This window comes from Gouania willdenowi, chromosome 24 (assembly GCF_900634775.1).
Source record: "Gouania willdenowi chromosome 24, fGouWil2.1, whole genome shotgun sequence".
In the NCBI taxonomy this organism is placed as follows: Eukaryota; Metazoa; Chordata; class Actinopteri; order Blenniiformes; family Gobiesocidae; genus Gouania; species Gouania willdenowi.
The window spans coordinates 6,154,215-6,167,406 of NC_041066.1; the positions used below are offsets into that span (position 1 = coordinate 6,154,215).

The window sequence follows — 13,192 nt, forward strand, 5'->3', positions numbered from 1 at the left end:
GCATAATAAAACATTATACTTTCGCACCTATAATGTGAGAAAAAAAAAAAACTTTGAATATTTTTGCCTTCCACTGTAATTAAACCTTATATCTTGTTTATTTATTTTTTTTTTAATTTTACGTAAAGTGCGAGCATTGTTGCATGTTTTTCATTTGAAGTTATAAACAACCTGCCTTAAATAACACCCACAGGATGTTCCTGGTCTGTGCTTTTCCCTCAGAGGAGACAACACAAGGACACAAACTTGTCTTTTCTCCTGACAACCCATTATCTTCCTGTCACTCACACACACAAGCGCTGTTAGTATGTGAGCACACATGGGAAAAAAATGCTTTATTTTGAGGAAGAACCGAGATTAAATCAGGGTAGAGATGGTTGAACCATGTGTGTGTTTGTCAATAGTAAAACTTCCCATAATGAGACAGTATCGTCAAGGGCAAACTGTTGTGAGCTCCAAGGCCGAGACACCCACACTGTGCTCAGTACGCCAACATGTCGAAGTTACACGGAATCATTTAAAAATAAATATCCCGGTAATGACGCGACATATAAACACACAGAATGAGGAGGCATGCTTGTCTAATCGTCTGCTGAGCAAATATTTTTGTCAGGCTGTGTGTGGGTGTGTGTTATTATATAGAGGTCAGGGCATTTCATTTTCCCTCCAAGCTGTTATTGGATGGTTGACATTTAAATGGAGCAGGAAGGAGGCCTGCCCGTCTATACCTCCTTTTCTATCTTATTCTCACTCTTCCTCTGTCTCCCCCACTCGTTCTAATCAATACTGTTGATCCCCATCATAAACCAAGCTATTAGGATGGACACACACACACGGCAGGGTAATAAATTGTATTGATTTCAGGGTCTTCCGATGCCAACGTTGCTGAAGGATCTTCAACATTAAATTAAAACTAAATATACGACTAGCTGCCTCCAACACACGCGCGCGCACGCACGCACACACACACACACACACACACACACACACACACACACACACACACACACACACACACACACACACACACACACACACACACACACACACGACTACACACACATACACACGACTACACACACACACGACTACACACACACACACACACACACACACGACTACACACACACACACACACACACACACACACACACAGCTCGAAGGACACAAAGATCATTTCTTAGATATTTGTCGTACAGCAACACAAACACTAACCTTTGAGCATCCAATGTAAAGACTTTCATTCAACCCTAAATGAAAGGTAGTTTACCACAAAGTGACCGCAGATTTATCTCTTCACCACACAAACACAAGACTATAATTTCAAAAGCATAGTCCCTCATGACCCATGTGTGTGTGTGTGTGTGTGTGTGAAAGCAGGTGAACAGCCAAGACTGGGCAGAGAGATAACAAAGAAGGAAGGAAGAATTAAAGCAAAAGAAAGAATTAAAGCAAAAGAAAGAAAGAAAGAAAGAAAGAAAGAAAGAAAGAAAGAAAGAAAGAAAGGATGGAAGGAAGGAACAATGTAAAATAATTAGTAGGGGAGAAAGGGAAACATTAATTTAAGAAAAGAATTGTGAAGAGAAGAAAGAAAGGTGAAACTAGAAAGTCAAAAAGAGCTTCATGGAGTTGGAATACAGAACAGTGTTAAAACAAAGAGATATGAGAAAGCAAGAAAGTGGGTCTGCGGGGAGCGAGGGATAGATAGAGGAGGGGAAGAGAAGAGAGGGATGGAGAGGTGGAGCGGGGAGGGATGATACCCTGGAAAGGGACCAGAGTCAGACGGGTCCATCCACGAACCACAGAGGCAGCCTTGTCCCCTTCCCCTCCTCTGCTAGACAAACGGGTGGATTCATGTTGGAACTAAAAGGCTTTGTTCTCCACAGATGGAGCTTTGAAAATAACAACAATACCAATAAACACCAACAATAACGCAGACGACAGAAAAGCTTCATATCAGCACAATCCAGAGGCTGGAAAACAAAGACAAAGGGAACTAAATAAAAGAGAGCTACGCTTAAAGCAAGAAGCAATGCCATCTCTCCCAATAAAGCATTCAAAGAAACCACCAAATGTACAGAGAGAGAGAGAGAGAGAGCATAGGATAACACAGAGGAGAGGAAAGGGTGAAGGCTGAGGAGGAGGTAAAACAGAAAAGGTTGACAGGAAATGCAGCTAAATCCAACATAATCTGTCCAATTAGTTCTTGGTAATCCTTCCTCTGTCATGACGAAGACAAATGCAACTCAACATTCCTTCTGTTGCCAACTCCAATTTTTGCCTCTTCCTATTTAAGCACACAAGAAGAGCACATTTGCATTGCGCCTTGTTTTTAAATGTGTAATTGGATTCTCCTTTTGGTCGTGAAAAAGCCAATTGTAAAAAATTAACCACTAAGGCATCTGGAGCCAAAAGCCATTTTCCATAAAGTCTTTGAAATTGTGGTGCAGAGAACAAACACAACAAACACACACTTTGGTGTGATCAGAGAGAAATGCTTTGGGTCCAATTAAAAAAAAAACTCAACACTTAAAACAGTTTAAATCAACAAACTGAGGCTTAGGAGATGTCAGGAAATAAAAAAAAACAACACCACAACAGATAAGAATGTTTATTGGAAAAAAAATAAATAAAAACACACAAAAAGAGCCTGATTCCTCACACTCTCTGCTATCATTGCATGCTTAAATACAAGCACAAACACACATTGGAGTTAATCTACCAACCACAGATGAGTTTAGCAAACGCAACGTGGGGTTTATTCACCAAGGCTGGAGCTGATGGGGTGGATACTTGTATATTTATTGAGCACATTTGACAGTCACAGCTTTACTCACAGATGGCTGCATGTATGTCGAGTTAATGTTGAGACGTAGGCTGACAGAAAGGTGATGAGAGAACGCAACTTTTCTGCTAGAGTCAACATTTCTAGAACAAATAAATAAAAAATAATGGAAATATTGCACGAGTTATTTGTCCATCTTTGCTGTACTTCATTTGCTATTCTTTTTGTTTTCCCCACAGCATTGTCCGTCCCACAGACAGCCTCCCATATTCCATTTCGCTTGCTTATATATATATATATATATATATATATATATATATATATATATATATATATATACATATATACATATATTTGTTTGTTGTATTTAAAGAATGTTAATTCTCACCATCTACAAACGCGCTGCTTTCCCACATGAGCTCAAAACCTTCATTTAAACATGGAGCTCTCTACCACTTTTACACCTCTCATCATCTCCATTGACAATCTTAATAAATCACTAACAGCCAAACAAAATGCAAAACTAAATTCTCTGAATGAAAGTTGTAGCATCAAAAAACTGTTAATTTACATGTTAAAACTATGGTTGTTAAAGAATGGAATATTTTCTGTAAATTTCCACAGGAACTTAAGCTCGAGAATTTAAGTTTTACATGTATTTTAAATTTTTTTTTTTTTTTGGGGGGGGAACTAACCAGGAATTGGGAGTCATTTTAAAATATTATCGTCCATCCACATAATACAATTGAAAAAACATAATTCAACTGAAGTTGCAAAATTCCATGTCTTTTCAAATTTGGAAATTTTCTATGGGAATTTAAAGTCGGCCTATATTTAGAATAGAAAAGAACAGAATAAAGTTTATTGCCATGTGCACATGCCAAAAAACAGGTAAAACGGAATTCTTGCGCATGTTGTAGAGTCATATTATTATTATTTTTTTTTTAACATTGTCTTGAAATTTCAGCATCAGCGATAAGTTACTCCTGATTTCTGCTAAATCATAGTAAATATTTTCCTTGAAAAGTTTATATTACTGACTATTCCCAAAATTCCCAAGTTTAAGTTCCTGTGGAAATTTACAGAATGTTTCTTGGCCTTTTGCAACCCGAGTAATAAACACACTTGATAAACGACTATAACACAAACCATGTTTCGTCGGTGGTCACCAAGTTTCTGTGAAACTGTGTTTATCTCTGTGTTGTGTGTGTGTGTGTGTGCATGTGCAGAGTTCACCTTAAGTTTCAAAGCTGCACATTGGACATAGTGTGTGTCCTCCATTTGCACTGGGGGGCTTGAAAAGTGTGTGTTTTGCTGTCCTGCTGTTCCATTCTTTCATAAATCCAAGTGATGCTGAGTTTGTGCAACATACGTGAAATACAGCGCCGGTGTGTGTGCGCGCGCGTGTGTGAGTGTGTCTAACCCGCCATGACCGAGAGGTTTTCAGCAGAAAACTCAGGATTTAGATTAAAAGCTACTTCATCACTTTCTTCACTTACAAGAGCTCCCCACACACACGCACACCACTGACACACACTGTCACACTCCAACTCTTCACTTCAAGTTGATTATTTTCCTCCTTGCAATAAAAGCAAAAGATCTCTACAGAGGAGAAAATATAGAATAGTTGGAGGGAAGAGACAGAGGAAGCGGGAGAAGGAAATATAAAGAGACGAGTGCAAAGACAAACGTGAAATGAGGAAGAGGAGGAATCCTGTTACTATATAATCACTCAGCAGGTTGTGGGATGTCTACGCAGTTCTTTATTAATTCTATTGGTTTTTAATTAACTAATGTTGCTAGTGAAGGTGGGAGATTTGTGTGTACATTCCTGTATGTCTCTGTATGACTACTGGTGCTGGTTTCTTTAAACAAAAGGAGCCGGGCTGGGATGATTAGCATTTAAATGAAATTTCTACACTGTATTCACGTGCTTCTCACTCACAATACAGACACCGATCCAAGGGCAAAGGCAAGAGTTTGTGAATGGGAGTCGCCTTGATACGCCTACTAATAAAGAGATGTACAGGTAGAAATACCCTTTGGTCATAAAACACACAATAACAGGCGTGTACAGTAATAAAAATAAACAATAAATTTAAAGTAATTCCCACAGTGAAAATATATAAGAATTTGGATTGTAATCCAATTTGAATTTTTTTTTTTTTTGCATTTCATGTTTTCATATATTTTTATAATTTGAAATGTTATATTTAGTTTGTCATCATTAGAATGAGTGGATTTAGGCACTAAATAACAAGCCTAGAGGGAAAACTACTCCCTCATCTAAATCACATGAGCCACGCCCTACGCCTACATTCAGTTTAAAGTGAAGTGAGTCAGCTTTCGCATCAACGCAAATTAGACAACACATAAAACCTAAAAGTGATGCTGAAATGCTAGGTAGTTCATTAAAAATGAAGGAAACCCTTTCGGTTGATTACGGTTACATTATGAGAGCTAAAGGAAAACATTTCACTATAAATAAGGGAAAGGATCAACGCAGCACCATATAGAACCTTTGAAAGCAAAAACAAGAACATATGATCAAAATATTTTTAATATCTGTATAAACACCATTTTTATTATAACATGAATACAAGAAAGGGTCCATCAATAATTTTAAACTGATTTTAAATAAATACATGATGCCTTGCTAAGAGTTATTGGATTGACCCATTGCAGTGGGGTATAACAGCTTTTATAGCACTTGGCATGAGATTAGAAGAGCACTTTACGGTTTGATTGAGGTTAATAAACAATACCATTACTGCCTTGCTAATGGGTCTCTTCTGCTGCTTCAAAAATTCAGGGGTGGATTCACTAAGATCTGAAATAAAGTGTGTAAACCAGGTGCGTCCCTAATTTCTTTAGCGGCGCTATTTCTTCACCTGCTGTGGGGAATTCACTAACATTGTGGCACTAATATGTGCACGTACAGATGTGGTTGAGACCGCCCTATTTAAATGAACATAATTTTACTCTTTAACGTGGGGAGGTGAGTGCTCAGAAGCACAAAATGACATTTGAAGAAGGTAAATTGGAGGCAGATGGACTCCTCTGTCTGCTGCACAAACACTGTAGAAAACAAAAAAAAAAAAACAAATAAAAATGCTGTTTAAAAAACTTGAAAACCTAATGTTATTTCCCCCATAATCTAATGTGTCTCCTGCAGCGCTGTGACACACACACACTCAGATGTGAACATTGTTCCATCACTGCGTAAATTGACACTCATGCCATCAACGCGACACAAGAGTTTTACAGTCAAAACATGTAGAGGAAGACGCAGGAGCTCCCTGGAGCCGTGCGTCCAAAGCGACATTCAAGGAGTCACACTGAACTCCAGCTGCATTTCTCTCCCTCACACACCTCACGCAATTTCTTTCAGTGGTTATGAATATTGACAATTGTTTTATTTAAATTATGTTCTTATACTATAAAGGTTCACTGGAGTCTTTTTTTCCATCTCCGCTGTGTTTTGTGTCAACATTGATCTCTGCGTGTGTGTTTGCACCTGCCTGTGGTCGTACTATTTTCCGGTGCTAAAATAATCCCCGCAAACAGTTCTGGATTTGATGAATTGCATTGCGCACACTGCATTAACTCACTCAGTGCCATTGACGCGATAATTCGTCATTTCAAATCCAAACGTTCAGTGCCATTGATGAGAAGCAGGGACGAGGGAGAATATGGCGCTATGAAATGATATTGTGAAGTATCCAGCAGCTCACAGCACCACATAGTAACACAGAACATGTGTGGACCTGAGTGGATTATTGATAATGTTGCAATCGTGAGATAAAACCATCAACTAACTGTGCTAAACGGGTCATCTCTGCATGTGGGGAGAAAGAGGAAGATACAACTGTGTGATTGACGGGGGTAGCAGATAAAAAATACAGTAAGCAAAACATTCAACTGTGAGCCAGATGCCAAAATAATAATAATTTTGCCATCAAAAGCCTTGTCAGTGTTATTATAATTGTTGTAATTTTTTTTAGAAGGAAACCAATGTTCAAATAATATAGATTTCAATAAAGCAAAATTTGCTTCAAAGCCCTTAAGATATTTTTTTCTAGAAAAAGCCTGTTTTCTCAGCGTTTAGCTCTGAAACTGGTGATTTGTGTAAAACTTGCCTCTATTCAACTGCTGATTACGGAAGAACGAAAGAAGCTACAAACATTTTTTTTTTTCTGATCAAAGTTGAAACTTTAATCTGTCAGAATCTGAATCAAATCTCATACTGTCATAGTACAAAATATTTTGTGGGTCTTTAAAAATCAGTCAAAATGCTCTAAAGCAGCTGGCACTGAGGGGGCTAGAAATTCTGAAAATGGCTGGCACTGAATGAGTTTATTTATTTGCATTTCCTCCTCCCTTTTTTTCACCCCTTATGAGATCTGCCTGTTTTACATATTCATCATAGGGAGGCATTGTGACACGCAGAAGAGGCGCAGTCCTGTTTCCCTGGGGTTTGTACTCCTTATTAGAGTGGAGTGATGTTTGCACACGTTTTAACACCCTTAAAGCTTTAGTGGATCCGCCGCTCAGACCCAACAGTACACTCGTGAAGCTCATCTCTCTAACATTTACACCAGCGGTCCCTAACCTTTTGTGTTCCATGGCTATGACGTGCACATTAAATACTAATTAATAATATGAATATTGTTCCCAGTGGTTCACGTGTCTAGTTGCTGCAGCAACACCAGATGTCAAAGATGACCACAGGTGCTGAGCTTCCCTCGTCGATGTCATGTTACTTTATTTACGTCGTACGAATGTTAAAAGTGTAAATATGTGTGTGAACAGCTCTGTGTGCACGAACTTGTCACACGTAACAGGAAGTTACATGTTTTTACCCGTTGCCAGCCTTATGTGTTCTTTTTGTATTTTACATCAGGGTTCCAACAGCTTCAGTCAAATTAAATTCAAGACTTTTTAAGACTTTTTATTGCCATTTGAAATAAAATTTTACATCTACTTCACAGTAAACACTTTTGTGGAATTTTTTTTTAGTGCAGACGTGCCCCCAAATTAAATACAAAAATACACAAAACGACAGTAAAATACACACACAAAAACAGACTAAAATAATCAAAAACACTCTAAAAACACACGACGTCGACAAAAATAGCCAGTAATCTATAAAACAAAAACAAAAATAAAAAAGGTAAAAACCATTAAGAAAAGTCTTCGTCAGGCAGGAAATTTTTGTGAAACGTATATTTCCTCATGTTGGTGAAAGCAACTATGTCACTGTTTTGTAGTTAGTTGATGGAAATAACATGCATAACATTTATGAAACTTTATTCTTACATTGGAGGCCATTACTAAATGGACTGGAATCAGACTGTAGACCAGCAGTTGGGGACCTTTGCTTTATATCAGAGGTTCCCAAACTATTCAGTAGCTTAGTTAGCTTTAGTTGAGTTTCCAGTTCGTAATTGTTGCTGGCTGGTTCATCTCTGTCACTGTGTTTGTGGAACTTTGGGTGGATCTGATGGAGGAACTTGGACTTGTTCACTTTGTTGGATGGTTATCTGGTCTTAACCAAGTAGTGGTCCATGATGTATCGCAGCTCGGCAGCTTTAGGTAAGCCGTGACGAGCTCCACCATCTGTGTGTGTGTGTGTGTGTGAGGGGCGGTGGCGCACACCGTGGAGGCTCCAAAGCAGAGCTCCTGGGAATTTATAGTTTATATCGTGGGATGATATACTCTTTCTAGTGACAACATTTTTGACGATATATCGTAAACTATAACATATCGCACATTCTTAGTTGTCTGTTTTTAATTTATATTCACGTACCCCCTATGACAATTTGCGTAACCCTTTATACCACATCAGAAACAGCTTCATATTACATTCTTAAACTTAAAAAAATTATATTTTCTCATCTGTACACAAACATGTTGAGTATGTAAATATGCTGAGTAATGTAAATCAATTCTCTGAATTCCTGAGTGTTATCTGTCCATTACGTGGATTACAATGAGTTATATTATTCAAATGAAATGTGCTGTTTGAATAGGAAGTCGCAGGTCAAACAGTAAAAATGCTGAATGTGGTTATGAGTTCACTCTTGATCTCTTGCCTCTTTCTCCTCCAGCCATGGTGTATTTCATCATCTTCCCATCTCTCCCTCATTCTGCTCCCCATTCAAGCTCATCGCTTTCATTTCTGTCTTCCTTCCTCATATCATTGCGCTCGCTCGCTCCCTCTCTCTCCCTCAGGCTAGCTGTGTTTATATTTCACTCGTTTATTTCTACAAATGTCAGACGGTGTTTCTGCCCTCCGTCTATTGATCCACAGAGAGCAAAGGAGAGAGTAGAGAGAGGCGGGCGTGGAGAGGAGGAGAAAACCCAGTGATGCGGAGTGAAAGATCTAGAAACGGTAGATATGAGAGGTGGAACCTGTACAGAGAGAACTGGGAGGAGGTTGGAAATTTAAAATGAAAAGCTGCGGAACTAAAAAAAAAAAAAAAAAAAAAAAAAGGAGTCTCCAGGATTGTAATCAGTCTTTCTCTCAGATCACTGATCTGACCAGAGACAGACTCAGGCTCTACCTTCCCCAACAAACCCATTCCTCAGCCTCTCCTGCCTCAACACCAACAAAGCACTGAGGCTAAGACAAAGAGAAAACCAGCCGATGGATCAATACAAATCAAGCAGCCTGAAAAGACGGGGCCCTCGAGAACTCAAACAAGGAAGTTACTTTCTACGTTGATTGTGGACAAACTTTCTTCTCAGATCATAAGTGTGCGTAAGTCTGAACTCGGTCACCTCAAGGCACCACAAACGTAATGCGTTTACTTTGACGAGCCACATTAGCTCATCATAATCAATCATACCTGCACATTTCGTACGCGTGATGAGCGGCGGGCCTGCTTTTCCAGTCCCTCCCTCCCCGGGTCTCGTTAGCAGAACTCTGATCTCATACTCCGTGTCCGGGTCAAGGTGCCATAGCTTGTAGTTCGGGGAGTTCACAGCATGGGTCTCAATCCAGCTGCCTGATGTCATCCTGTACTCCACCTACGAGGCAGCAGAGAGCAGCACACACACCTGATTAACACCAATTAGTCCCATTTCTCAGCATTTACATCAGAACCAAATCAGATACAACTCAGATATTCCTACACTAATATTATCTTTAATGAGCTGACTAATCACTATTACATAAATACCTGTGAATACATACTGTTTTTGAATGATTTTATTTGAAGCAAATCTGTGTACCCTTTGTTCTTTGGTCATTTCGTTTCAAATCCAAATTAAAAAATAGTTCATTATAGTTTATAATAATTGTTTAATTAATTTAAAACCAAAAACAATAAAAGAGAAAATCCAAATACTAAAAAAACAGTATTGCCGTTTACTTGTTTCTTGTTTTAAATTAATCTTTTTGTTTTTGAAACGAAATAATCAAAGGATGAAGGGTACATGGATTGATGCAGTTTTAATAAATTAAATAATTCAACTTCCAAATCTCACCTCTGCTCCAACTTCTGAAGATTACAAAATCACGTGTAAATTGAATTAAACATCTGATGTAATGAATGGATTATAGAACATATTAACATGCTCCAATCTGGGAAATTGATCCAGTCAGCGACTTGAGAATGGTTTCTGAGAACAAAAAGACTTAGAATTCAAGCTCAGAAACGCCAAGTTGTGGGTTCTTTATAGGAATTGAACTTGCAACCTTTAAGGTGATAGGCATCTTAAATAATCCACGGCCAGATGAATAGAGGAGGAATATCATGTTTAAATATTAGGCGTCATGCTGATCCTCTGAATCAGTGTTTCACAAATGGGGGTATGTGTACCGCTAGGGGTACGCAATGGCACTACAGGGGGTACTTGAGACAGAGAGAGCGAGAGAGAGAGCGAGAGAAAGAGAGAGAGAGAGGGGGGGAACATTTACAAATAAAATGTTAGTCTTGATCCCACCCCAGGCGCAAGATTACCAGAAAGGATAAAAAAACTATCATCTTTAATTATTTATTTAAAATTTTTATTATTATTATTATTATTTTTTTTTTATTTATTTATTTAATTTTTTTTTTCCTTACTTGTAATGTAAATGTAATATAAAATTGTAAATAAAAAGTATATATATATAAAAAAAAAAAAAATCAGTGTTTTTCAACCTTGGGGTCAGGACCATATGTTGGGTCACCTGGAGTGTAAATTTTCTGAAAAATTAGAAGATTTTTAAATCTGTTTTTTTTAAAGATTAGAACAACACAATCTTAATCAACTGTAATCTTATGCTTTCCCTTTGTGAAAAACAAATCTACTTTAACTAAAATGCAATTGAAAAAATATCTGAGCTCAAACATGATCAAAAACTAATAAAAAATAAATAAAAGGCTTTGGGGTCACCTGAAACTCTTGGCTTGGGAATTACTGCACTAAGTACTGTTTCTTTCCACTTATTTACAAAATTGGATTTTTTAAAATGTGTGTACGTCATTATGCTCTATAGTTGCTCTTAAATAGTTTTCGAAGCAAAATGTTGTAGTTGGACAAAGTGGGTACTTGGATTAAAAAAAAAAAAAGGGGGAAAAGGGACAAAAAAGTTTGAGAACTACTGATCTGGATCATACAGACGACCACTGTGGCAAACTGTAGACGGGTATGGACATATGCTGCCTTAAGAAGGGGGACCTTCCGAGTGCTGGAAGTGCGAGGAAGAATGTCAATGATCTTTGTATTTATTCCATTTTCTAATAATGCTGCATCATGCTGGTGTAGTAGGCACCGTAAAATATCTGCCTCACAGCAAGAAGCGGTTCCAGCATGAAAGTGGACACTTGGGTCCTTTCTATGGAGAGTTTGCATGTTCTTCTGCTTGTGTGTGTTCATCCTGGAGAACATGCATGTTAATTTGACTGGCGTCAACCAAATGCCCATAGAAGTGAATGGTTGTGTGTCTATTGTGGCGCCCAGTCAAAGGTGTAACTATGACCCCCCTGCCTAGCGCCCGGCACCAGAACAACCTGAACAGGATTAAAACAATCAATGTTAACCTCATCAAACACAATCCACTAACCTCTTTCAGTATTATAGGCCCATCTCCAAATATAGAGTTAGCATTGAGCTGAATCAGCAGGTAGGTCGGTCCCACTCCCAGCAGCTGAGGGGGGGCGATGGGGTGTGGAGGCTCTGAGGAGAAAGAGGAGAAAAAACAAACAATTTAACATCACAATTTTGACAAATATTTTCAAAAGACAAAGAGAGAGAAAGAGAGAGAGAGAGAGAGAGAGGGGAAAACAATCCTCTGCTTTTTTCTGAAGGATAGTGCATAACTAACCTATTACCACTGGGAACAGTTTACATACAAAACTATATATATGCTAACATTAATCAATCATCTTACTTTCTGCATCAATACATTATACACATCAAAAGAAAGCCACCATCAGAACAGGAAACTACTGTAGCTGCCTTTAATTATGAAGATGTTTTAACCACAAATGACTTGATACATTAAAGAAATGTGATGCAGGAAAAAAAATATAGTTATAAGTACATCTATATGTGAAATGCATTCATTTTCCAGATATATTTGGGCAGATATAGGCAAATGGCCGCACAGGGCCAAAATAAAGAAACATAAAGCCCAACATAATACACAAAATAACTCCCAAAACACACAAATCAACAGCAAAATGCTCAAAGTACACAAAAACACACAAAAAATTTAAAAAATACACAAAACGACAACAACACATTACAGAAAAGCTCCAAAGTCACACAAACTGTCAACAAAATGACAAAAAAACAACAACAAAAATACAGAAAGTGACGCCAAAAATGCACAAATCAACAACGTAAATGCAGAAAATGACAGAAAAATACACAGAATTACAACAAGAACACAAAAAAATAAAAACATGCATAATGACTCTAAAACCAAAGAAAATTAATCAAAACTGACAAAACCACAGACAAAGACAAAAAAAAAAGACAAAACCTTTTCACCCGTATAAATGCTCTGATTGGTTTCTAATTACTGACATAAATGTTGATCATGTGGCCCTAGGAACAGATACAATCACATTTGTATGGCCCCCACTGTGGTAGTTGACCATCCCAGTATTTTTCAAGCCTGGGATACAAAACAAACAGCGCTAGAAGCAATAGAGCGCAAACTAGAGGTTACTGGTGTCATTGGAGTCACTTAAAGAAGGAACAACCTGAAAAATAACCCCATAAAAACCTAAAAATGTTTCAGATCCGACAAAAAAAATGTTGAAGTTCCAAGTTTAAACAAGATTTTTGTTGCACTGAGTAAAACACCATTTTTTTTGTTGTCACTAGGTTTCACATTGTGATTTAATGTCTGTGAAGGATACAAACATTACCCTGTCATTAAGCCTCAACCCAGACTTTTAATTTCCA

At 38.0% G+C, this 13,192-nt stretch overlaps 1 protein-coding gene across 22 annotated transcripts in view; it reads right to left on the reverse strand.

The window, feature by feature from the left end:
- ptprk (protein tyrosine phosphatase receptor type K) overlaps positions 1–13,192 on the reverse strand; it is a 160,044-nt gene that overhangs the window by 50,324 nt on the left and 96,528 nt on the right. For all 22 annotated transcript variants that reach the window (XM_028440413.1, XM_028440429.1, XM_028440428.1 and 19 more), the window contains 2 exons: positions 11,841–11,953; positions 9,637–9,817 (listed from right to left, as the gene is read on the reverse strand). In XM_028440413.1, coding sequence (XP_028296214.1) covers positions 9,637–9,817; positions 11,841–11,953 — 294 coding nt within the window. The remainder of the gene's footprint in view (positions 1–9,636; positions 9,818–11,840; positions 11,954–13,192) is intronic.